We start from the raw sequence: 26,883 nt of genomic DNA on the forward strand, positions 1-26,883 counted from the left end.
GAACTAGATAACAAAAAATGTATCAGCTAATAAAACATGTACCACGCAAAATGTAACATCTAACAATCGATGTAGCAACTAACCAACCATATATCTACTAACACAATAGTTTGTAACACTCAACAACATATTATCATTTCGGAACAATGATATAATAACACCTAACAAAGTATTTACCTCGAATGGTACCAAAAAACTGAAGACCCATTAAGCATAAATAATATCGCGCACTGAATAAATTCTTAGCTAACGTAAATGTTATCTACAATTAACAAAAGCATCACGAATTTGCTCGCATATTCTCTGTCTATAGCTTCACTCTTTAACAACTTCCCAGTTATAGGAAGAAACTTCATCACCTGCTCCAATTCTAGATCTGAGCAGCTTTCACCTACACCCTCAAACATGGCTCAAACTTAGAAGAAATTTAAAGAATTTAAAAACAAAACAAAAAAAAACTAAAGGAGAATAGAGAGAGAGAGAGAGAGAGAAAAGCTTGAGGGGTTAAAATATGATTCTCAGAAACTATGATACTAACATGATTCAGTTTAACGTATGAGCCGTAAATCAAGTTTTGCCTTATTTGTTGACATTATGAGCGAAAAGACAATCAACTGAAACCATGAGCAAAATAGCTACTCATAATTTTACTTTCTTATGCATCTCTCTGAATTTTTAAGCTCATCTTGAGGTAAAGAAAATGAAAGAATATAATTAATGATGATGGTTTGGATGCTTTTGATTTTTCACCAACAAAAACTATCTAAATTTTTATTAAATTTTAAAGGGAAGTTTACTAGAATGACTCAAATTAATTGTGTAATTACTAGAATGACTCATATTTTTAAAAAATTATTAGAATATTTTCCTGGTCAAAATTGCCCTTACACATAGTTATAACAAAAAAAATTTACCAAAATATCCTTATTAATTTTCGAGGGCAGATTTGTTTTAGAAAAAAAAAATCTGTCGAATAATAAATATGTTTATAAAATCTGTGTAGAAAAAGAAATCTATCATTAAAGTGGTGTCAGACTTTCTAATAACGTCATATTTGTTCACACGGCAGATATAATTGTCCGATTTGATTAGAAAATAGATTTTTTAAAATATGTCTATCAAATGAGGTAGCAAATTTGTTATAAGTGGTAGATTTATGTGGTCAACTTATTTTTTAATTGACAGATTTATTTGTAATGTTAGACTTATTTTCTTACGGCAAATTTATATAACCTATTTAAAATTATTGGCAGGCTTCTTATTTATGTGATGATAGACTTTTTAATTTATGTTGTGACAGATTTATTGACGAAAAACTTGGTTTATGTAAACCAATTTTAATTTCAAACCGGTTTACATTAATTTCGAATTTGGTTTATTTTTAAGTTAATTAAGCTCATAATTATGAAAAATTTTGTAGTTGTAATCATCTCTTTCATCTCTTTTTTTCTTATCAAATTGTTCTTTTTCATGGTGGTTTAATCACTTGTTCCAATCCTTATTGCTTGGAAAAACATTGAGATCTTTTTTTTTTCTTATCAAATTGTTCTTTTTCATGGTGGTTTAGTCACTTGTTCCAATCCTTATTGCTTGGAAAAACATTGATGTCATAATTTCTCTCTGCTGAAAGTAGAAATTTGAAAAAAAAAAGTCATACATCCATCATTCATAAACCAAAACTAGTAATTTATACATCCATTATTTATAAGCCAAAAAACCAGAAAAATAATACACCCGACTAAAGCCAAAAACCAGAAAAGTAATAAATCCGTCTAAAGCCAAAAACCCAGCAAGTTATACATCTGTTATTCAGTAGCCAAAAAACCAAAATACAAGACTAATTTATTCGACTCTCTCAGTCACTTTCTCATAAATATCAGCCGTCAACTTTAGTCGCAATGGCGTTATAATCTGATCATTCAAGCCATCAAAGTTACACCCAAGATCCTCCTTCTCCATCATCTTCTTAGCTTCTTTCTCCTTCTTCACAACACATTGTACTGGCAATCCATTTTGTCAATTGATTTCTGAATCACCTATGACTGAATAATATATAATGAGAATTAGTAAAAATATCTATATAAAAAAAAAAACAAAGTCAATGCAGAGAACAAAAAAAATTAAATATACCCCCATAGCTTCAACAGCTTCTTCAACCATCTGAATATTAAAAAAAACAACTATAATTCATGCTCCTGTTCTGAATAGGTGTTTTCCCAACTTTGTATAAGCGCAGAGGATACATTCTAATGGCAGAGATGAGGCCATCTTGCGATAAACAACAAACACAATCGGCTACCATCAGTACATTGTTTCAATAGCCATTGCTGTGTTATATAGAAACAAAGGTTTTTCAATTTAAAAAAAAACAATATCGTATTGCTAATCTATGAATTCAATAGTTAATCGATTTTACATGCATATACACTTTTTTGAGTTCAACTTCAGAGGAAAAGAGGATTTGGGAACTAGGGTTTTCAAAATTAAAATTGCAATCAATCAAATAATAATAACAACAAAGAACAACAAACATAATTAAGATGGATTTATGACTTACGAGTTCAAGTTTCGGGGAATCGAAAGTGGTGGTGTGGAGTTAGGGTTCGTCCACGACAACAGACAGGAAGACGAGATGAGATTGGGGTGTTCAGAATTGAAGACGTTCATGACCTTCAAAAGTGGTAACGGAGAAGGAACTGTTGGAGATCTTGGAGATGGAAGTCGCTGGCTCTTTCTTCTTCTTCTTTTTTTCTGTAGACGTTTTTTGCTAGAATGAAAGAGAAGTGGGGATTTTCTAATTTTTTTGTTTTCCACAATTAAAGATTTATTCCTATTAATAAAATAGGTATTTTGGTATTTTTGTTTCCCTTATAAGTTATTCTAGTAAATACAAAAATATAAGAGTTATTCTAGTAATTAGATATATAATTAGAGTCATTTTGAGTAATTTTTTCAATTTTAAATGATTAATAATAAAGTTTAAAATACTCCTCGAACAAAAGAGTTTTGCTGCAGCAAACAATAAACCATCAGTGGAGTTTCAGATAATCTGACAAAGCTACTGACATATTGGCATGCTTGAGATAAGGGTAAAATCGACCGAAAAATATTACTATCAAATCAGGTACAAAACTCTAATTAAGGACTCACTTAGAGGCATAGAAGCCAATTAATCCTACAATATTAGCTCTTAACCATGATCGAAGAGAAGACAATGGAAACATTGAATTGTTCAGATTACGGGTAGTTTAATTAATTTATACTAGATACATAATTCAACTTAAATAACATGATATCTAGCTGCTAATTAGCTGTAATACCAAAATTTACTTAGATAACGACCGATTAATCATTGACACTTAGGGGGGTGTATTGAACTAGGTGTTTTAGGAGATTACGAGATTTGGTTAAAATCATTTGTTATTCAACTAATGATTTAAAAAAAAAATTCAAATCACCTGTTATTCAATATGAAATTTCTGTAGAGTTATTAAATGTCACTTAAATTCTCCTGTTATTCAACTAATCATTCGTAAAAATTATACCAAATCCACTGTTATTCAATGTTAAACAACAATTTGAAAATAAAATTTGTAAAAGGGATTTGAGGAGAGTTTACACCAGTTTTTAGTTGAAAACAATTTCTATAGAATAACATCTCTAGAGGTATTATTTGAAGATAATTGAGAAAAAAATAACATTCGTGAAAAATAATGTTTTTTTGCTCCTCTGCTTGAGAGCTCTTGTAAGCGGCAGAAGCCTGAGACAGCCTTTCTGGTTTTGACTTCGTCACCTTCATAAGTATACATGGCGGACGAATCTCAGTACTCTCCCGGCTCTTGCTCATACATGCTTCTCTAGCCCCTAAGCCTCTATGAAATCTGAATCAGTGATTTCGTCCCTTGCATCCCGAACTTCAATTCGATCAAGTAAGCCACCGTCGCGAACGAGGCCGGAGAAAGTGAGGGTGAGTTCTTGGCTCTAGTTAGGTTTATCTCTTTTCAGAAATTTTCACCACTGTCTTGCAGTAGAAATGTTGATTGATCCGAGCTGCCACGCCTTGGTCGCTGTTTGAAAATTGGCTGTCTTGATAAGTTGAATTAGTGATAAAGTGATGAACTTTATGATTGTCAGATTTCATTTACATTTGAAGGTTCATTAAGCGTGGGGACTACTGTCTTGCTAAAGGGACAAGTTCTGGATTTCATACACACAGCATTGTATGTTGCACAAGATGCTTACTTCTCACAACATTGAAGATTTGTTGGGGGTTTTGGAGAGAAGCATTGGGTTCAACCAGCATGAAGGTAAATTGGTTGCCTAGTTTCTCTTGTCATCAAGGGAGGAAGGTTTACATGAAGCTTTGTTTACTAGTTGTCTCTTTGTATCCAGGGAGGAAGGCTTACATGTAGTTGACTACTTTTCTTTTTATCGGAGCTTTGTTGACTAATTTTCTCTTGGTGTGGGAGGATGGCTTACATGAAGTTGCTGGATAAAGTTTATAAGCAGAATGATATTTCTTGGTTTTTTTCCGGTGGAACTCTTCAAAGTCAAATTCGTGGATAGATTCTTTGGTCATATATATACATTAATGGTCCATCTGTTGGTATACATTAGTGGCCACAAGTTTATGCATATACCTTATAAGTGATTAAGTAAGTATAGAAACTCGTAAACAATGTATATAAGCAGACATAACTATTATCTTCAAATCGCCTAAATAACTCTAAAATTTAAAAAAGATATTTTATCAAACCACCTGCCGATTGTTATTTGTATTTTTTTAAATCTAACTAAAATCACCCAAACAACTTCAAAACTCATTAAATCCCACCAAAATTAAAACACTCTAAAATCTCCTAAAACTTTTAATTCAATACACCCTCCTTAGTTGAGGTTACCTGTTTCACGTCTTGCACGCACCCTCGCCTAAGTATCCTATACTACTATAGTATTGACTCTTAACCATGATCGAGGAGAAGACCTTGTATGTACCACGAGGCACATGTAAAACATTAATTGTTCAGATTACGGGTATTTCAATTAATTTATACTAGGTGATACATATTTCAACTTAAGTAACATGATATCTAGCTGGTAATATGTGAATATTATTATATATAATAATAATTGATTATATAACCATATACATGTCGACGTAAAGAAAACCATATACATACTTTTCTGGTAAGCTCTCGTACACTCTTTTTTTACAATGAAATATTTTTTTTTGTGTAAATGTTAAATAAAACTGTAGTGGATAAACTTTTTATAATGATTCGAAAAATCTTGCATCTAAGAAAATCCTATTAGCATTGTAGAAACTCGTAGGCCATCTGCAACAAGATTTTTTTTGGAGAGGTTTCAGTATCACTCCGCTGACAAAGAGATGAACTCGCAACCTCTGGCAGTCGTAAGTAAGAATCTCACTGTAACGACTAGACCATCAATGATATCTCAAAATTGTTGTGGATAAACTTTTTATAATGATTGACTTCACACCGGAAAGTCCGCATCCAAGAAAATATTATTAACGCCGTAGAAATCCGTAATCATTTGTGACTGGATTTTTTTAGAGAGGTTTCAGTACTATCCCACTAACATAAAGTCTAACTCGCAACCTCTGGCAGTCGTGTGTGAGAATCACATTGAAACCACTAGGCGATCAATGATATCTTCCCAATGAATTATTTTACCGACTAAGCCATAAGCAAATATAGGGTTTGATTTACAGTTAATGCAATTTTTGTATCAACAGATGTAAAGTTTTTCAAAGTTATAGAATAATCGTTTTCTTTTCTTGTTTTTGGGGGGATAAAATCGTTTGTTATGATTTCGAATATGCAATAAACTATGTCCATTATAAATTTTTGATTCTAAGAATTTCTGAAAATAATAAAACAAGTCACTATACCGTTTTTTGTTTAACATAACGATTTTCATTTGGAATTAATGTTTGATTTTTTTATCAAGAATAGTTGTACACAAAATAATCTGCAAACACACAAAATTATTAAAAGTAAATTGCTCACACGACTTTTTCTCTCTTCAAATTTTCCGACATATTTTAGCCAAAAAAAAAAAAATTCCGACATATAAGGAGAGTTAAATTTTACAGCAACAGTCCGATTAAAAACAAAAAGCGACTAATCAGTGTGACAAAAGTCATTGTCTTCATTGTACAAACCAATAAACAAAGAATAAAGGAAGTTTGACCAAAAAAAAAAAGAATAAAGGAAGATGACACATGGAATAGCCAAAACAATAAAGAAAGAACCACACAATATATTATCCAGCAAAAACAGGAGGCTTTAATGCAACTTGCAAATAATACTTTTTTTTCGACGCAAATAATACTATAATATATGTTAAAACCAAATTGACATGGCTCGGAAAAACGAAAACAATTTCTTTGATCATTTTTATTATTAAAGATACCATTACGAAATAAATTGGCATTGTTTTAATATAACAAAAATATATAAATACATATGTATATGTAAATTTTTTTGAATATGTATAACAAAAATATATAAATACATATATAATCCGTATATTTAAAAATTAAGGGATTTTATACAAAAAAAAAGATACTGTGGTTTTTTTCTAAATGAAAATGTGAGAGTGATGTACTTCTTTGTCCAATCTTAATTAAATGATTATTTGTTCTCGGGTGGGATGCACTCAGTACTTTTCTAACCCGGCAGGACAGTCTTACCGAACGGTTTACTTTTGGTAATTCTCCAAAATTGACTATTTTCAAGTTCTGATAGTAAAAATAGACAACAAAAAAAAAATGATCAAAATGTTTCATTTAATAAGTAAAATGACTCATATATCTCTAAATATATAAAAAATAGTTATAAAAAAATATATATATAAAAAATAATAAAATAATAAAAAAAATAAAAATTTAATTAAAGCCTTCATGAGGTAAATGGAGTACCGAAATGGCTTAAGGCCCAACACATTGACAAACATAATATAATACAAAACTTTCATTCTGATTGATGAGTAACTGCGACGTGGCAATCTCCTGGTGCGTGTGGGTGACACGTATTCTGAGCCCACCATCCTTTTCTCCACCGCCTTTGACTCCTTCGCTGCTGTAGAGAAAATTCTGGCGACGTTCTTCACCTAAAACCACCGCAACATCTTGAAACGCCAATATCTTGTACTCCAAAACACCTTTCACTCAAGCCGAGACCAAATAATCAGAGGGACCATGACTCACCGATGTTAAACCAGAGGAAACTTAGGTCAGACTGAAACATGATTCTTTGTCGGATCGTTTCTAACGCCGACTCTGCTGAATCTATTTCAAAAGGACCTAATAAATCCATCAAACTCCCCTTCTTTTAGCAAAGATGCTTTACCATATGCCAAAATGGCAAGACTCAGATCGGTAAAGACTGATTCTTATAAAAAAAGAAGTAAAGTTGATTCGGTAAACAGGGTATCCGATCAAAAGTCGACGGGATTTATTATAAAGAACAGTGAAAGATGGAGATTATTTATGTTCAACCCGTATCAAAGAAGAGAAAGATGGAATTGATAAACAGCTCTGATTTGGGTGAATTTTCCACATCAAAATCGCCTATGCGAAGAAGATATCGCCTATGCGAAGAAGATATCGCCATGGCGAAACAAAAAATCGATCCGAAGATCGAACACAAAAAAAACTTGATCTCAGCCCCTGTGAAAGATAATGATTGGAGAACAGGGGGTGAGAGAGATTTTCTCTCTCTAAAGAAAGAGAGAGAATTCTAGTATTTTATCACACTATATTACAAACTAATTACTTTAACAAAAAAAGTTAAATTTGAATATTAATTTTCTTTTTTTTTTGGTGGGCAAAAGGGAGAAAAATCTCCCTATATTATTAGAAAAAATCGGACAACTACGACATCACTACATGCCTAGGACGAAAAACGCCTAAGACATCATCCTCAAGAATCGAAATTACATCAGGTGGTACATAATCAAAACTATGAATTCCTAATGGTAAAGTAAAGGCATAGTTGGCTAACCCGTCGGCTAGACGGTTAGCTTCCATATACACGTGATCAATTCGGACAATCCAGTCATTTGAAAGATAGCCATGGCACAGACGTACCAGGAACGACAGTGGGTGAGTCTCCTCAATTCCTGTCTTAAGTTAAATTTGAATATTAGTTTTCTTTTGGTGTTCAGAAACAAAAATATAAGTTTTTCTGTCAACTATTTTTTGACTAACTTCTGTCAGTTTTTTTTAATAAACCAGAAGGTGTATGACCTTCGGTCCAAATTTACGTTCGGGACTAGTCGGCGTTAATAGTGATAGCATGACGTAAAACATCCTTCCGAATAGAAGTCGAACTAGGGATACATTGTTCCAAGCACAAAACCAATAAAAAAAGCACTGTTGTTCTGATAATATCAGTTATATTAAATGAATTTTATTTTAATTTTTTGGAATCCCCCACATATGATCATACAACTTAATATTAGGTTTTCTGTAGATATCTTCACAGCTCAAACCTTACTACAATAACTATGGGGATCAAAGCTTTAGTGATTTGGTTTTAATAAGTTCTGATCTCTTGAATGGTGAACAGTATTACTTTTACAGTGTTTTAATAATCATTTATCAATCTCAGAAGCTTCATACCTTAAACATCACATACGTAAGAGATTATATACAGAGCCCATATCACAACAACAAGAGAAGAACAACAAACTGAGCAGAAGAAGATTGTATACCCGGTATGGATTATTGTTTAACCGTTATATACGTAAATTAATAACGGAGGTTAACCGAACGAAATCGAAATATGTTAATAACGGTTAACCTAATCGGCTAACCAAATCGAGATTATATACATAACCCATATCGTATTTTGTATTGTTGATGTTGGTTTGATGTGGATTTTTTTTTAATCGAATCGAACGAATATCGACTTGGAAGATTGATTTACTATTACGTTTGTTATCTTTTCCTTATTAAAAGAAACAACTAAAGATTATTATCTGAAAAAAAAATTACGATTAAATATCAAATATAGTGCCTTGATACACAATTTGGTAATATGTAATTAAGGAAAATCCCTATTTAAAATGTAAATATTTTGTCACCAAGGCAAGCATTGATAATATTTATTTGGGAATTAAGGAAGAAACATATAATAAGTGCAATTCGTAGTAGTTAATAGGGATATAAACGACCTGAACCTAATATCGAAATCTTTATATTCCGATCAAACCCAATAAACCGAGTAATTAGAATATAACAGTATAATTATATGTAAATTATATAATATATATATATATATATATATATATAATTTATTGTATTGCTATAGTCTTCATACTTTTTTTAAAAAAATATTGATTTTAGTAATTTTAGTCATTTTTATATTTTGTTTTATGTTAAAGGTTTGTTTTTCAGATAATAATCTTTAATTGTTTCTTTTAATAAGGACAAGATAACAAACGTAATAGTAAATCATTCTTCCAAGTCGATATTTGTTTGGCTCAATTAAAAGTTTTTTTATATTGTTTTATGTTAAAAGTTATTTTCATATTTTTATCAAATTAAACAAAAATAATTTTACATTTTTCGTTGAAAAATAATGTGTGCTAATATTTAATTATTTAATAATATTATGAATTACTAAGTTTTCTTATTTGTATTGTATTGAACTATTATCAACAAAAGAAACTACTCAGATATGATCATGGAAAACTACTTAGATATAATAGTGGAAAACATAATAATAACGTTAATGTGATACACAAATATAAAATAATGGAAATATTGGTAAGAGTACTTATTATTTTTTGTTAATAAAAAAATATATACATAAAATTTTATTACCAAACGAATCTATATATCAAATATTTTTCTTTACAACATAATTTTTAGAACTTAAATTAGGAAAATTATATTGAAGATCAAGAAAAAACTTTGGCACAAATGAATGAATTTCCTAATTATTTTTCGTAGTTTAAGAAAACGCTAATCATGTTTATTCTTTGTAATTAATGATATATATCATGTTAACCTAACTTTGATCCTATAGAAAGTATCGGTTGCAACTTGCAAACAAAGAATACCATCATCAAGTACTTGAAGTAAAGTATCGACGACTGCAAACAAAAGACTAATTTGATAATTTCATCTTATTTGGACTTTTAGTATAATAATCGTGCTGCTAAAATTTATGTTGTATTAATGTGGTCCATAACCAATCATACTTCAAATTATAAGCCTAACCCAATTTGTAATTATCTTTTTAATATTTTAATTTTTCATCTTATGTTGTCAAAAAATGTAAAATCTGATATTCTGAAAATTAGCGCAACTTCACAATAAAAAAAAAATATCCTATTCACCTATAAGTTAGTAAAAGAAAATATTAAAATGTATCGGATCCATCATTAATGTTAAGTTTTGATCCATAATTCCAATTAAAATTGTTATCGGTTCAACGTGTAGATTATTATAAAAACAAACCAACACTGTAGTTATAGTAATTAATGATATATATCATGTTAACCTAACTTTGATCCTATAGAAAGTATCAGTTGCAACTAGCAAACAAAGAATACCATCATCAAGTACTTGAAGTAAAGTATCGACTACAAACAAAAGACTAATTTGATAATTTCCTCTTATTTGAGCCTTTAGTATAATAACCGTGCTGCTAAAATTTATGTTGTGTTGATGTGGTCCATGACCAATCATACTTCAAATTATAAGCCTAACCCAATTTGTAATTATCTTTTTAATATTTTAATTTTTCATCTTGTGTTGTCAAAAATGTAAAATTTGATATTTTGAAAATTAGTGTAACTTCAAAATAAATAAAAAAGATCTTATTCACCTATAAATTAGTAAAAGAAAATACTAAAATGTATCGGATCCATCATTAATTAATTTTAAGTTTTGATCCATAATTTCAATTAAAATTGTTATCAGTTTAACGTGTAGATTATTATACAAACAAATCAACACTGCAGTTATAGTAATTAATGATATATATCATGTTAACCAAATTTTGATCCTATAGAAAGTATCGGTTGCAACTTGCAAACAAAGAATACCATCGTCAAGTACTTGAAGTAAAGTATAGAATGCATACAAAAGACTAATTTGATAATTTCATCTTATTTGGGCCTTTAGTATAATAATCGTGCTGCTAAAATTTAGAGAAATTGCCAAAAATACTATTTTCAAATTACTATTTTTCATGTTTACACTGATCACTTTTATCCTCGTTTTTAATGAAAGGTAAAAGACATTTATAACCTTATGATTAACTCTGACAAAAAGAAACATATAGTTAACTAATATAAACTTAAAACAACTCTAAACCCTAAACCATGAAACATCAACTCTAAACCCTAAACCCTGAACCTTCAAATCTAAACCCTAAAACATCAACTCTAAACCCTAAACGTAAACCCTAAACCCTAAATCTAAACTTAAGACATCAACTTTAAACCCTAAACCATGAAACATCAACTCTAAACCCTAAACCCCGAAACATCAACTCTAAACTCTAAAACTTCAAATATATACCCTGAAACATCAACTTTAAACCCTAAGCTTAAACCCTAAACCCTATATTTTCTGAAATTCGAACCCTAAACCCTAAAACCATAAACCTTCAAATCTAAACCCTAAAACATCAACTATAAACCTTAAACGTAAACCTTAAATACCTAAACCTTCAAATCTAAACCCTAAAACATCAACTATAGGGTTTTAAAGTTTAGGATTTAGGGTTAAGGGTTTAGAGTTGAAGGTTTAGGTTTTAGGGTTTAGAATTGATGTTTTAGGGCTTGGGGTTAATTTTTTAGGGTTTAGGATTTAGAGTTTATTTTTTAGGATTTAGGGTTTAATGTTCATAGTTTAGGGTTTAGTGTTGATGGTTTTGGGTTTAGAGTCGAAGTTTAGGTTTTAGGGTTTAGAGTTGATGTTTTAGTGTTTAGAGTTGAAGGTTTAGAGTTTAGGGTTTAGAGTTGATGTTTCGGGGTTTAGTGTTTAAAGTTGATGTTTCAGGGTTTAGGGTTTGTATTTACAAAAAAGGGTTTAGGATTGATGATTTAGGGTTTAGGGTTCAGATTTCAAAAAAAAAATAAAGTTTAAGATTGATGGTTTAGGGTTTAGAGTTGAATTTTAGGGTTTAGGGTTTGAATTTCGAAATAGTGTAATTCAAAAAAAAATTAAAAAAATTATTTTTTAAAAATTTTATTTTTTAAAATATTTATTTATTATATATATAAATAACAAGGGCATAAGAGTCTTTTGCCACTTAATGAATAATATATTTTTGAAAATATCCCTTTAATGGTGGTAAAAATGAAAAATGATAGCATGAAAGTGGTAAACATGTAATTTTTCATAAAATTTATGTTGTATTAATGGGGTCCATATCCAATCATACTTCAAATTATAAGCATAACCCAATTTGTAATTATTTTTTTAATATTTTTTCATCTTATGCTGTCAAAAAATGTAAAATCTGATATTCTGAAAATACTAAAATGTATCGGATCCATGATTAATTTTAAGTTTTGATACATAATTCTAATTAAAATTGTTATCGGTTCAACATGTAGATTATTATACAAACAAACAAACAGTGTATACATATATACAAAAAAAATTGATCATATATAAAGCTTAACTTCGTCAATACCATATGTTTTATTTAAACTTACTCTGTGCAAATCCTAGTATAAATGGTAATTTTAGTTTAACGGAAGTGGATACAAACGAAACAAATTGGTAAATCTATACAAAGATATAGAAGAAGAACACAGTAAAAATTATATTTTATTCTAACACAGATACAAAGTGATAAACAAATAAATATGTATGTTAGAAATGATTAGAAACAGAGATGTAAAAGAGAAGACTAAGAGCGAAAGAAAAGGGAGAGAGATCAGAGGTTGACTTGACTTTGTCGACAAGGCTACGAAAACACTAAACTCATCGGCGAATAAACCTCTCCTCCGATCATCGGGGAGCCTCCTCCAAGTAACTATTCCCTACTGTATGCTCTATTCTGCAAAATTTCTTAGGAAATCACGGTTCTGTAGATCTGCACGAATTGATTGATAGGTGACTCACTCAGCTCAGAACTAGGTTGATTTGCTACTGTTATCAATTTGAGAAGGTGATGGATAGATAGAAACTCAAAAAAAAAGTTTTAAAGTTCTAAGTTAAGAGATATTGAAAAGGGTAGCAACACGTGAGATCTTTGTGTTCATTTCGAAGCTCTGCTCTAATGCAGTTTTATATCACAGACATGGAGTATGCAGAACTGGGTCAAAAGAAGAAGGATGAGAATTTGTGTAAAGAGATAGTGGGAGTTCTGGAAACAGATGGCTCTCAGAGGGTTTTGCTAGCTGGTGAAGCTGGAATCGGGAAGACGAGGCTGGCCAAGATGGTGGGCAAGCATGCCACTGATGCCGGCCGTTGTTTTCTCACCATCTGCTTGCATCTCAACAGAAAGTTTGATGATGACTTGTCGCTTTACGAGAACATAGCTTCCCAGTTGTGTCTGTACTCTGATTTTGAAGAGACCGAAGTGGATGACAGAGATGAAGATGAGGAGGAAGAGAAGAGGCCGGAAGATGTGTTGGCTGATTTGAAGAAGATGATAAGTGAGGAAATAGAAAAGGTGAAAGAGGCGGCGGAGAAAAAAGCAAAAGAATTGGCTGAGAAATCCAAGGATAAGACTGCTAACGGTAAGGAGAAGACACCTGATGAAGGGGAGAAGAAACCTATCCCACCTCCTTATCTTCTGTTGATTCTTGATGATGAAGGAAACAAGACTAGTGAGGACAAGGTGATGAAGGAACTAAAACGTGAGATGTTTCTTAGTGAACAAAAGTTTCTTCAAGGTCAGAAGAATCGTCTCAAGATTCTTATTACAAGAAGAAAAGAAGAGGAGGAGCGTTCGAAGGCTGCTGGTGAAGGTGCCACAGAGGATGCAAAGAGTGAGCAGGAGGGTGACAGCGAACATGATGGAATCAAGTCAGAGAAAAGTGATAATGAGTCGGGTGGGGAAATCAAACCACATGACAGCGGTGATGAAGGGAAACCTGAGCCCCAAGCCCCAAACAAAGCAACCGTTTTAGACCCTAATGGGAAAGGCGTTCCCCCTAGTGGAGATGAGTTCCATACCACGGATATGTCAGAGTCTTTGCTTAAGTCGATCAATGAGCCTAATAATATGAAGGATCTATTTCAGTCTCTTATGAAGGATTGGAAGACTTATGAGAAATTTATACCTGAGATGGTGGAGAAGATCAAGAAGTCGCCAGCTGCAATCTTCGTGCTAGCCAAGTCCTTAAAGCGGATCACTCCGAGCACTATTGATACAGTAGAAGGAAAGGAACTAAAACAAAGGATAGAGAAAAAGATAGAAGAGGTTCTCTCAGCTGCTCGTCCTTCAGATTCTTCTATCAATCCAGTCCTGCGTCTTGCATATGAGCTGTTGGAATTCGATTTTCCTTTGAAGGATGCCATCTTGGATTGCTTTTGGCATAGCTTGGACTTCTTTGAGCACTGTGGCAGCGTTTACTACCGTGACCTCATCACACAATGGATACTCGAAGGCTACTTTGATCCCGTTAGGTCCGTCGAAAAGGCGTACCAGGATGGTCATCTAATCTTGATGGAGCTTATAAACCGCGGAATGCTGAAGATACAGGAGAACAATGTGGTGGTACCAGAGAGGGCCATGAGCACTTTAATCGATCCTCGACCCCGTGGGCTTTTCGGAAGATCAAGACTTAGGTTCTCTAGAGTTTATTGTGGTGACAAGAGAAAAGGCATAGGGAAAATCACTCAGATAGATGATATGATTAAAACAGTGCAAGCAAAGAAAGGAGACAAGGTTTCCACGGTTCTGGTTAGTGGAGACCGTCTGCGCCGTGAAACTCCTGTAAAGTATTTCAAGAAGTTGAGTGATCTCGAAGTACTTGGTCTGTTCGAACCCACACTGGAACCTTTTATCACAGCTTTTACAAATCTTGTCAAACTCCGGGTTCTTGTTATCAGGGACTGTGATCTACTGACGGACATTGAGGAGCTTAAGGATCTTCGAGAACTACATGCTCTTGAAGTTTCTGGTGCGAGCTCCTTGAAGAAAATCTCTGACGGATTCTTCAAGGCATTGTCTAAACTTCAAAGTCTTCACCTCTCTGGACTGCAGATCACATCTTCCCCTTCCAGCATTTCTGAACTCACAGAACTCCACTGTCTCATCATCAAAGACTGTCCATTACTGGAAGATTTGCCAGACATACAGGAGCTTGTAAAGCTCGAGGTCGTTGATGTTTCTGGTGCTCGTGGGCTTCAGACGTGTTTCGACAACACGAAAGGAGAGAAGAAAAACAAAAGCAAAAACAAAAACTTCTATCATCTCACAAAGCTTCAGCTCCTTGACTTCTCCGAGAGCCAGATAGAGCGGCTACCAATATTCCAAGACTCCGCCGTAGGAGACAAGCTTCACTCCGTTAGGCGGCTGTTGTTGCGCGACTGCCGCAAATTGAGAAGGTTGCCTAGTTTGAAGCCTTTGTCAGGTCTGCAAATTCTTGATCTTTCTGGCACTACCAGCTTAGTGGAAATGCTTGAAGTGTGCTTTGAAGATAAGAAGGAGCTCTTATCTCTTAATCTCTCGGGAACTAATCTGAGCGAGTTGGCGACCACCATCGAGGAGCTGACAAATCTTAACAAACTCCTCATGAAGGGTTGCACCAACATAGAAGTTCTCCCAAACATCCAAAAACTCACAAACCTCGAGGTCATTGATGTTTCCGGATGTGAAAAGTTGCATACCATTGAGGGATCATTTGAGGACATGTCTTACCTATGTGAAGTGAATCTCTCTGGAACCAAAGTGAAGACACCAAAGTTGCCAAACAAGACTGAGATTCGTTGTCTGAAGCGTATTACTCTGGCAGATGGAACGCCTTTTGAAGGTGAGGATTGGAGCGAAATAAGGGATAAGATTGAAAGTAAGAGATCTGACGAGGCTAGCTCCTCAGAAAAGGCGTCTGAAGAAATAGGAGAGGAGACGCAGCCAAAGGATGCTCCAGCTAGTGATAGTACTGATATGGGAGATGTTATCAAGGAACGTCTTTGCCATGTGCCCATTGAGAAGGATATATACAAGACCATACTATCACGTTTTGATTCTCCAATTCAGAAGGAAGTCATGAAGATCCATGAATCTAAAGACCACCTACAAGGGGAAGCCTCAGCCAATGCTGAGCTTGTGTCACTTGTGGACATTGACTCAACAAGGCTTAAATCTTTTTTTAGCGAGAACAAATCAGTCAAAGATTGCTCGCTAAGGATGTGCAGGGATATACAAAACCTTTTCTCTGAAGTGGATGTGGAAAGTTTGGGATCACTGGAGACATTATCGATTTCAAACTTTCCATCGTTGGAGACTATCTGCTGGGGTGACAGCATCAAGAGTCTTAAGAAGCTAAACATAGATTGCTGCCCGAAAATCAAAACGCTTTTCCCTGTGATGCCTAGCAGCTTAGAAGAGGTGAACATAAAGTATTGTGAGAAGCTGGAGACAGTTGTTGAAGGAATCGACCTCTCAAGTCCTACTAATTCGAAACTGCAAGTGCATATATGGCCAAAGTTGGAGGAAACTTCAGAAGACTCGGTAAGTTGCAACTTTCTACTCTTATAACCTCTCCAGTGAACATTTAGAACCAAGGACTATCATAGCCTCTCTTGTTCTTTTTTTTTTTTAATGAGAAATGTTCAAAAAATATTTGAATAATATTTTATCTGTTTTGCAGGTCCGTGATCCTTGAGTTGTCTTGCACAAAATCTTGACTGTTTTCAGGTTCATCTGAGCATTTTAAACTGCTGTATATTTGCAGGACTGGGTTATGGTATTGAGTCCCTGAAAGTATCACGAAGATCACAGAAGTAGATGGAGCAGCAAGATCCTCTTACTTTGCACTAAGCATCTGGATTGTTGAATGTAATGATTTACGTACTCTTTTATTCGTGTGTCTGAACTGTTGTGTGTTTGAATAACGACCGGCTATAAAACAACATCGTACCGGCTTTGTTTCCGTTGTGAAATAACTGTTGTGTGTTGTTTTGATTTCTCAAACATTGTATAACAGTATTGTTGAAAAAGTGAGTTTCTGCTAAACATTGATTACATAAGTAGGATGTCGAAACCAGGTTGGAGGTGTCTCTTCAGTCTTGAAACATATTGTTAAAATCAATCTCTCGTGTGCCAGCAGCTAATAAATGAATGTTAGATAAAAATCGAGGGTAGACATCTAAAATGTTGTGAAAGTTCAGGGGCTTTTTATCAGCTACAACTCATGGCTCTTCTCCATGAACCATGAGGGTAGACATCTAAAATGTTTGATCACATTTCTTCCTCTTACTGTCTTAATAGGAATCAAAAGACTTTCCCTCCTAAAAAGAGCGCACCTTCTGGAAGCAAGGTACCTATATACACTCTTTCAGCTAGCCTTTGCAATATCTTTTCATGAGACTAGAATTTAAGGTTCGTTGAAATGTATAAAAGGGTGCACAGCTACGAAAGCACATATAGATGCAACCAGGGGCAGACCCATTTGAGGGAATGTGGAGTCAGTTGACACTAGTATAATTATACTCCCTCCGTTTAAGATTATTTGTTGTTGTAGATAAAATTTTTGTTTCAAAATAAGTGTTGTTTTATAATTTCAATGCAAAATTTATTGGATTTATATTTTGATCTTTTTTTAATTGGTTGAAATTTGGTTTTGTGTATTGGTAAGAGAAAAAGACAAAAATAGCACTAAATCAAGTTTTTGTTCCCAAACTAGCACTCAAGGTCAAAAGTCACAAAAATAGCACTTAATGTTTTATCAAAAGTCACAAACTTAGGGTTTAGAGTTAAAGGGTGGGGTTTAGGATTTAGGGTTTAGGGTTTAGGGTTTAGAGTTTAGGATTTAGGGTTTAGATTTTAGGGTTTAGGGTTTAGGGTTTAGGGTTTAGGGTTTAGAGTTTAGGGTTTAGGGTTTAGAGTTTAGGGTTTAGGGTTTATGGTTTAGATTTTAGGGTTTAGAGTTTAGGGTTTAGGGTTTAGAGTTGAGAAATGAGGCTTTAGGGATAAGATTTCAAATTTTGAAAAATAAAAAAATTAAAATTTTCAAAGGATAAACTTAGAAAGGTGTTATTTTGGTTATTTTAGTTTTTGAGTGCTATTTTTGTGATATAAACTTAGAAAGATGCTATTTTGGAGATTTTCCCTATTGGTAATGATATTTTTATTTAGTAAATATACAAAATTAAATGTTTTTTTAATCTGTGTGCCGAAGTCTAAAACGACAAATAATCTGAAACGGAGGGAGTATAAATTTGATTTGAAAGCCTTGTTCATTGGTTAGTCACAACAGAGTTGGTGAGAAACTGTACCGTTGAACCCACAAAACTCAGGTTCAATTCCCCACAATGACCCTATTTTTTTTCTTTCACATTTATGTTGTATACTTTGACTCTAGTAAAGTTTTATGCTGGGTCCGCCACTGGAATGCAACTTTAGGAAATGACAGCTTGGGAGAAGCTGTTAGGCTTCCTTTTGGCAAGGATACTAATGAATGACTTGATGTCAATAGTGAGTTGATATATCCTTCTCTGTTTTGGGATTGAATCCCATAAATTGTGATATTTTGCTACTTTCTTAAAATTTTTACATTGATTGAAATAGTAAGGATTTTTCACCAAAAAAGAAGAAATAGTAAGGATTTTATGTAGAAACGTGTTAATTTGGCTCAAAAGTAGACATGGAACTCCATCCTCGTGCGTGTCTGTGCATTTGAAACGTTATGCATAACTAGCGTATTATATTATACTATATTTATTAAACAAATAGTATGGAAAGCTTGACCCTTATCAACATCACAATATTAATTGTTTCTAAGTTAAGGTTATACTGTTTTGATAAATAGAATTGTATAACTATAATGCATTGTTTATCCAAATATTATAGTATTTATTTACTAGGTTAACAATATTCAATATCACCTTGATAATCGTTGCTTTTCAATTATAAAATCCTAATATATTATCATTTGTAAATGCTTAATTTGAATCAGTAAATATAGTAATGATACAACAACAAAACATAACACATGTTTGTTTATATAAAGTTACAATATAATTTTACGTTCCCCAAATAGATTAGAAAAAACAAATAGTACATTTGCAAAGCAGTGACTAGAACTAGAGCTGTTAGAGTAATGAAGGAGAAGAACCATGAGTTGTAGGTGGAGATACGATTAGTAGAGGACTTGATGGAGTAGTCGTCGTAGTTGATGAAAAAACACCATAAGAGTTGGAGGAGAAGAATAGACGATGGGAGGAGGTGAAGAAATGATGAGCGGCAACAGTGCTGGAGGACAAGACGTAGAGTTGATAAAATAGTGAAGGAGAATAATCAGGAGACGAAGGAGGAAATACAATTTGCAGAGGATGAAGAGAAGAATTGTAACATACTATATTGTCACTATAAAATATATTACTCAAAATTTTTGTTCATCTTTCTCACTTAAATCCATCGCATGATTCTTCATCTTTTAAAGATTAGGTTCAACCTTTTACCTCACTGTTGCTCAACCCTGTAATTCTATTCAATCGTATTGGATGGTTGCCCAATAATTGCACTGCTTAGAACTTTCAATCTCCGATTTAATCCTAAAGTTGCTTCTTCCGCTTCTGCGAACACTCTCCACAACCATAACTCTCCGATTTTACCTCTTTTTCTCTTCTCCAACTGCTGCTCCCAATGAACTCTGTCAAATTGATATATTTGCCTTGGAGACGGGTTTTAAGATTTCTGGAACAAACAAGGAGACATCTCACTTTTTAACACGCGCCTGTAAAGATGTTTTAGTCTATTTTTTGAACAACATATAACATATCATATTTAAGAAGTTGTTATGGGTAGAATCTTAATTTCATTTTCCACCTTTTTTCTTATGGATGTGGAATCCAATTTATCATGTTATTTAAAAAATAAAAATTAGAGTAAACTTCATCTCTATTATAAAAAAAAATATTTTTAGTGGTAAATATCGTAAAATACAGTAGAGATAGTTTTAATGGTGTGTGATATGTGCAAAAGTTGGCATTACTAGTTATTGAATATTTGATTCGGAGATGAATTCAAGTACAATTGAACATAAACATGAATAAGTCAAAATAATTTGTTAAATTTTTTGAAAATGTTTGAATTTTTAATTAGTAAAATTACTTATATCTATATGATATGTGAAATTCAATTCGATTTGGAAGGAAAATAATGAGAACTTGTTAATAATTATACATAATATCAAAAGCTTGAACGGCACGGCAAGCAAGAGAGTCAACACATTTCCTCACCCGAGAAGACAAAAGAGAAAGTCAAACAGATTAATAGAGTATTAATTAGCACTATCTTTATATTCTTATTGATTTACTATTTCCAAGCAAGAGGAAAAGAAGAAGAAAAATGTGGGACTGGTCGGAGATGTTACCGGACATCATCCACATGATCTCTCTAAAAATTGACAACCCTTTCGATCTGATCCATTTTCGATCTGTGTGTTCTTGGTGGCGAGCCTCTAGTCTTCCCACATTCCGACAAATTCCATCACCTAGATGTCCTCTTCCCCCAGATGTTGGGGGTTGCGGAGATGATTGCCATATTGTAAGGAGCCGTGTTTATCTTGTCAACTCCTTTTCCTGCGATCCTCCCCAATTTTGGTAATTAACTCCTGATAACAGTTTTAATCCACAAAAGTCCCCCATATGTGCTTATTTTTATTCATTTTGGAAATTTAATGGATGTGGTAGAATTTCACGTATCATAATGTAATATATTAGAATTAGATATCATTCTTCTCGTTTTAAAATGGAAACCCAAGATCAAAGCCAGTCCGTAGGATAAATAAAACTAAGAAGATTCAATAAATGATGCAAAGACATTGTAATGTTAATAATTAAAATTCTTTCTTTAAACCGTTTGCTTAAACTAGAATTTGTTCCTCTCGCAGTTTGTTTAAACTACAAGAAGAGGAGAATGTTCATATCAAAGTCTGTCACTTGACTTGCTCAACACTCAAGTCATTGAGCTAGGACAAGAACAATTCGCTTGCTATACCTATTGGTGCAACCTGTTTGATAGCGGTTTTCCGTATAAAGGTGAAGAAAGTATCGGCTTTATGCAGTAAGGCGCAGAGAACAAAGGCTGAAACGTGTGCTACATGTTCTTTGGAAAGAGACTACGATTTCTGATTTGAACAATATATATCTTGGACATATGATCCTGGTATTTTAATTTTTGTTTTGAGTGTCCAGGACAAACCGGTTGAGCCTCAGAAAAGTGAAAGCATTGACCATGCTCATCAGCCTGAGATTTGAAGATGCATGTACTCAAGGGATGGAGCAGTTCATGGTTGTAGGCGTGATGATCACATAAGTTCCCAACGGTCTAGAAAGCTTGATGATCGGTTCAGTAGCAACCAGGTGTATGATGACTGCGAGGAAAGCATTGAACCAAGGGAAAATCCACAGCCAATTCCTTGTGAAAGCCAAAAGCACTGTAAGGATCATGAGTTGATTGTCTCTGCTCATCATGAAAACGTTTTGAACCCGAGAATTTCTAAGCAAAAACAGATCTTTACTTTGTTAAAAAACATTTTGCTTATGTCTTTTCATGAGTTGTTTTCATTGAGCTGTGCATTGAAAGAAATTTGGAGTGGAAAAGAGCATGAAACGAAATTGCTTAGACCAGAGAATCAATTTGATTTTGTTCATGTTGAGAAATTTTCAAAATTGGGACTTTCTCTTTCTTTTCCTAACAGTTTCACAGCTTTGCATGATTTTAAAACAAGTAAACCAAAATTTGGCACTCAGTTTACTTGCTTGATGTTTTCACACGTGCTTGATAATTATCTTAAGAGCTTGGATCCTGTTTTTTATGTCTTAAGGATAGAGAAACCCTTTGATTATTTCTTTCGCAGATTTGATGTGGTTTCTCTAGTTGTTCTGAAAGAATAGGTTAATCATGATCAAATCCTAAGGAGAGCAAGCAGAGGAGGTCGGCACAACACTTGTGTTCCTGGAACATGGAACTGGAAGTACCTGAGGAAAACAACTTTAAAACTCCAAAGAAGTAAAATGGATTTGAGGTCAAATCATTTTCAAAAGGGAGGGAATGATGCGCCCTTGGGTAGCGCACCGGGCAAAACAGACGTGCATGGCTTGATCATGGGAAGCAGTAAATATATATGTTCATTGTTTGACTCATATCTTCCAAACCACGAGGCTTATACGCATGAAATCAATTGAATAATGTTCTCAACTCAATTACAGAGCTCCTCGAAGAAGAATCAGATCAAACAGAGTTCATATGTGACAGTTATGCCCATTTAGGAATCATGTGATCTTCAATTCTCTCGAATTCAGACCACCCGAGAAATTGGAAATGGCTAACCTTCTTTCTGATGAACCAACGACCAATTTAATCATGCCAAAGGTGATTATTCATGTTCTAAATGTCCAAAAAAGATTTGGGCTTGATGGTTTTCAAAAAGATTCAAAAACAGACTTGTTTGAGCCAAATGGAGAAACCGAAAAAATTGGCAAAGGAAAAAAGATGGATTTCGACCAGGCCTTAAAGATACATGTATTGGCCCATTTCAGGAGTATATTCTTCACTGCACCAAGTCAAGGTCGTGGTTATATCAAGAGACAATTCAAGTTTCAGTCAAAGACTTTATTTAGTCAAGTCTTTTTTCTATTTTTAATGTCTTGTTTTTAGCACATTCTTCTTTGGATCTCTACAACTTGTAATCCTATAAATAAGGTCTAAGAGCCACGAAATAAGAAATCTATTTTTCCCCTTTTATTGATTTTATCTCCTTTGTTCTCTGTAGAACACTTCTTGTTTCTTGTTGAGTTTCCTCCAAGTAAACTTTCTCTATTTCGTTGGACTTGTGTGTCAAGCAACGTTTAGAAACCTTTCTTTTGTTGGACTTGTGCGTCATATCAAGCAACAACTGAAGTCTGGTAGTATCAAGAGACTTTTCGTCCCTCTTGCGTCACCATTCAATCCATCAGTTCTCATTCAAACCGTCTGAGTTCATATCCAAGTCCGGCTAAGTGATTCTTCCCTATTTAGGGCATATCAGATCCTTTTTCTCAAAGGGGTGAACTCATATTTATAGGCAAATATGTGACAATATTCAATTTGGGCTAGGCTTCTTCTTTGTGCTTAATGGGCCAACAATGATTTGGAAAGAGCTAAGTGGGGGTTGTAAACCCACCACCAACAATAGCCCTCCCCCTAGTTCGGTGAGGGAGTGATGCGAGGTGAGTCGAATTAGGAAAATAAAAGAAAATTAGTTCGGTGTAAATCGAAATTGTCCATGCAGGTTTTTCCTTGTCTTGAAAAATGTTGAGGTTGGGATCGTCGAGTTTTGAAAAATTGAGACGAGAATCGGGTCGTCTGGTCTTGAAAGAGTGAGAGGATGTCTGCTCGTCAGGTCTTGGATGAGTGAGACTGGGTCAGCTCGTCGGGTCTTGGATGAGTGAGACGAGGTTCGGCTCGTTGTGTGTTCAAGACGGCGATGTTGGATCGTCGTGAATGTGTGAAACGAGTTTCGGCTCGTTGTGTCTATGAGGCAGTGATGCTGGTATTGGAACAAACTTGAAGATATCTTGAGAAAGAAGCAAGTCCTAATACTAATGGGTTTATGGTATTTAGAGATAAGGATCAAAGTGTATTTAGGAGATATCTAAATATAAGTGATTACCATTAGGATTATGTTAAATGTGGTGTTATATAAACCATTGTCGAGTTAAGGACATGGTGTGTGAGTTGTGAGTTTGAGAGCTTAAGTTTTGAGAGAGTTTCTTAAGCAATAGGAAGAGTAGTTTTTATTATACTTTGAGTTCATAACAAACGTGTGAGAACAATAATTTGTATCAAAGCTTAGGTCATGGGGGATCTAATAGTATTGTCTTCTTCTTCAAAACCTAGAGGGAGGATCTTCAATCAAGTGCTCTGATATCACTCAAATTATCCTAAGGAGTGATTTTACTATTTCAAATAAGAGGTTCAATTGTAGTACTTAGGGATCGAATCCACAAGGAGCTAGGGAACCTAATAAATTTAATCAGACTTGTTAAGCTAGACGGTTTAATTGTTTAAATGTAAAGTTGCAGTTGTTTGAGCAAGTAATTGCTCGATTGATTGGTTGAAGTTTTGATGCTTAAAAGGAAATAGGTAGACTTAGGGTTTTTATTCAGGAAATTTGGAATTATAATCCTATAGATGCCTAACAAGTTGCATGCATGATATTGTAGAGCTCAACACTTATAAACGAACCACTAGGCTCTCGCTTTCTAGGTTCGTCTATTGACCAGTGTCAATCGATGATTCTATATGAATATCGATCGATGTACTGTTCGAAACGTCGATCGATTATTCTATTTGAATATCGATCGACGCTGTTGGTCAAGCGTTAATGCGCGGGTTGAATGTGCTCACTAAGCTCACTAGATCAGCTCTCGCCTTACTCTTAGCAAGATCTTAGCTCAATTAGAATGGTTTCAGGATGAGATGAAAGCTATCGCTTATACCTAACAATCCTAGGGAAAGTTCTAGGTAGCTAATCTAGAATCAGAAATTAATGACAATCCTAATGATTAATATCACAACTTAGCAATGTATAGTTGGGGCTAATCCCTCATAACCTATTTAGAAACATAAGAAAACGCTCCTCTTCTTCCTCTGCAAGAAACAATACATAATCCTCAAGGTATTTTGGTTTTCAGGAGACGCGTTGAGATCTTCTGACGCCAGCTTGTGATTGATCTTGAGTCTCATCAAAATCATCTTCACTCTCAGTATCATATTCTTCTTGAATTGTTGTCTCATGGCCTTCATATTTCTTCTCCGGTTCTGTTTTATTTTCATCGTGTTCTGTTTCAGTTATACCATGATTCCCAAACTCTCCAACCGTGATCCTGAATTTACCGGCTCCAGTTTGATATGTCAGTGTCGTGCTCCAATACCAGCCTTTTGCCTCATCAAACACTACATCCCTGCTCACTATTATCTTCTGTGTTTGAGGATCGAACATTTGATAGGCTTTAGAGCCGGGTTCTGTTCCAAAATGAACTAGAACACGCGATCTGTCATCGAGTTTCTTCAAGAACTTTGCCTCCACTTTTTCATATCCAATGCAACCAAATATCCTCAGGTGAGCAATGTTCGGCTTCTTCATATGAAAAGCTTCATATGGAGTTTGATCCTTTATTACTCTTGTTGCTACGCAGTTCAATAGATATGTGAAGTGTCTTACGGCTTCCCCCAGAGGTAGTTTGGTACATACATGTGCTTCATTATACTTCTGGTCATCTCCATCAACATCCGTTTACATCTCTCAACTACACCGTTTTTCTGCGGACTATATGGAGCTGTAAGATGTCTTTTGATGCCTGATTCATTGCAGAAACTGTTAATCTCTTGAGACACAAACTCTCCTCCTCTATATGTTCTAAATGTTTGAATGCGCATCTTTGCTTCCTGCTCGACTAGTAGTTTGAATGTTTTGAACTTGTTAAAAGCATCACTTTTCTCCTTTGGCAGAGATATCCACATGTATCTCGAGAAGTCATCGATAAGCACGAGGATGTATCGATTTCCAGCACTTGTACTTGGCGTAATAGGTCCGCAAAGATCTTCGTGTACAAGTTCAAGTGCTTTGGTAGCTCGATATGTTGTTGCTTTAGGGAATGATTGTCTTGCTTGCTTCCCAAGTAAGCAAGATCCGCACACTTTTACTTCGGTTTCAATACTCGGTATTCCGATAACCATATCTCATGATATCATAGACTTCATTGCGTCTAGGTTTATATGACCTAGTCTTGCGTGATACCTGCTTGAGTCACTTGTTTTTGTAGAAAGATAACACATGGTCTATTTTAGTCCCATACGCACTTTGTACAGTCTATTCTTCGACCTTACTGCCTTCGCAATTAGTTTACCTTCCCGATCGTGCATTATGAGATCTTCTCCTTTCATTCTAACATCACATCCAGACTCAGTAGCCTGACCAAGACTAATGGTGTTGCTCTTTAGGTCTGGAATATAGTAGACATCAGTTATCTTTCTTGGCTCGCCATTCCTATCAGTGAATTCTATGGTTCCCTTTCCTTTGATATCGATGCGAGAATCATCTCCGAAACATACTTTCCCTGTAATAGAGTTATCAATAGTTGAGAAATACCTCAGGTCTCCACTCATGTGATTGCTTGTCCCATTGTCAAGTTACCATACGTTGTCTTCAGTGTTGCTTTCTTCATAGTTGATCAGTACTATCTTTCCTTCGTTCAAGTAAATGACCTCATGCATCATGAGTTCATCTGCTTCATGCGTCTCATTATTCTCGTTTTCTTGAACTTCTTGTAGCTTCAGGAGTCTGTCCGGACATTGAGCAACAAAGTGTCCAACCTTGTCGCATCTATAACATGTAATTCTCGTTGCATCTCTTTCTCCATTATATGCGCCGTTGTATCTTTCGCAACCACGTCCTCTGTAATAGGAACGTCCTCCTCGGCCTCTGCTTCTGTACTCATTGTTATATCCGTGAGTTGATTGTAATTCGTTGTTAGCGTACAACAACTTGCTTTGATCTTCTTGTTGTCCCCTTCTTCATCGGTTACTCTCTCTTCAAATGCTTTCAAACAGCCAACGATATCTTCAAAACCAGTAGTATTAAGATCCAAAACTTGTTCTAGGACAGCCACAATGTTAATGTATTTCTTTCATGGTAGACTCTTGAGGAACTTCTTGATGAGTT

At 34.4% G+C, this 26,883-nt stretch overlaps 1 protein-coding gene and 2 long non-coding RNA genes across 6 annotated transcripts; 2 read left to right on the forward strand and 1 right to left on the reverse strand.

Annotated features, from left to right (window-relative positions):
* Positions 1-1,636: 1,636 nt before the first annotated feature.
* LOC111204358 lies at positions 1,637-2,806 on the reverse strand. The gene is made up of 3 exons (XR_007319566.1): positions 2,558-2,806; positions 2,131-2,268; positions 1,637-2,042 (listed from the first exon to the last, which is right to left on the reverse strand). It is a non-coding gene; the product is annotated as an uncharacterized LOC111204358 (long non-coding RNA).
* Positions 2,807-3,032: 226 nt separating this feature from the next.
* On the forward strand, positions 3,033-4,659 carry LOC125581826. The gene is made up of 2 exons (XR_007319568.1): positions 3,033-4,307; positions 4,393-4,659. It is a non-coding gene; the product is annotated as an uncharacterized LOC125581826 (long non-coding RNA).
* An 8,156-nt stretch (positions 4,660-12,815) lies between these two features.
* LOC106381704 (probable disease resistance protein At5g45510) lies at positions 12,816-17,186 on the forward strand. Of its 4 annotated transcripts, none has more exons than XM_013821632.3 (3): positions 12,816-13,027; positions 13,297-16,682; positions 16,822-17,186. In XM_013821632.3, the coding sequence occupies exons 2-3, from the start codon at positions 13,299-13,301 to the stop codon at positions 16,834-16,836; spliced, it is 3,399 nt and encodes a 1,132-aa protein (XP_013677086.2). In that variant the 5' UTR covers positions 12,816-13,027; positions 13,297-13,298; the 3' UTR covers positions 16,837-17,186. The 4 variants fall into 4 exon arrangements, with proteins under 4 accessions (XP_013677086.2, XP_013677085.2, XP_022552566.2 ...); XM_013821631.3 differs by having other exon boundaries at positions 16,906-17,186; XM_022696845.2 differs by having other exon boundaries at positions 12,865-13,111; positions 16,906-17,186.
* Positions 17,187-26,883: the final 9,697 nt, after the last annotated feature.

The sequence above is a fragment of the Brassica napus genome, chromosome C2 (genome assembly GCF_020379485.1).
Source record: "Brassica napus cultivar Da-Ae chromosome C2, Da-Ae, whole genome shotgun sequence".
In the NCBI taxonomy this organism is placed as follows: Eukaryota; Viridiplantae; Streptophyta; class Magnoliopsida; order Brassicales; family Brassicaceae; genus Brassica; species Brassica napus.

Coding starts and splice junctions, on each gene's coding strand:
- LOC106381704 (XM_013821631.3), top strand. CDS start 13,299: ATGGAGTATGCAGAACTGGGTCAAAAGAAGAAGGATGAGAATTTGTGT. Junction 16,683..16,905: donor AGGAAACTTCAGAAGACTCG/GTAAGTTGCAAC, acceptor GTATATTTGCAG/GACTGGGTTATGGTATTGAG.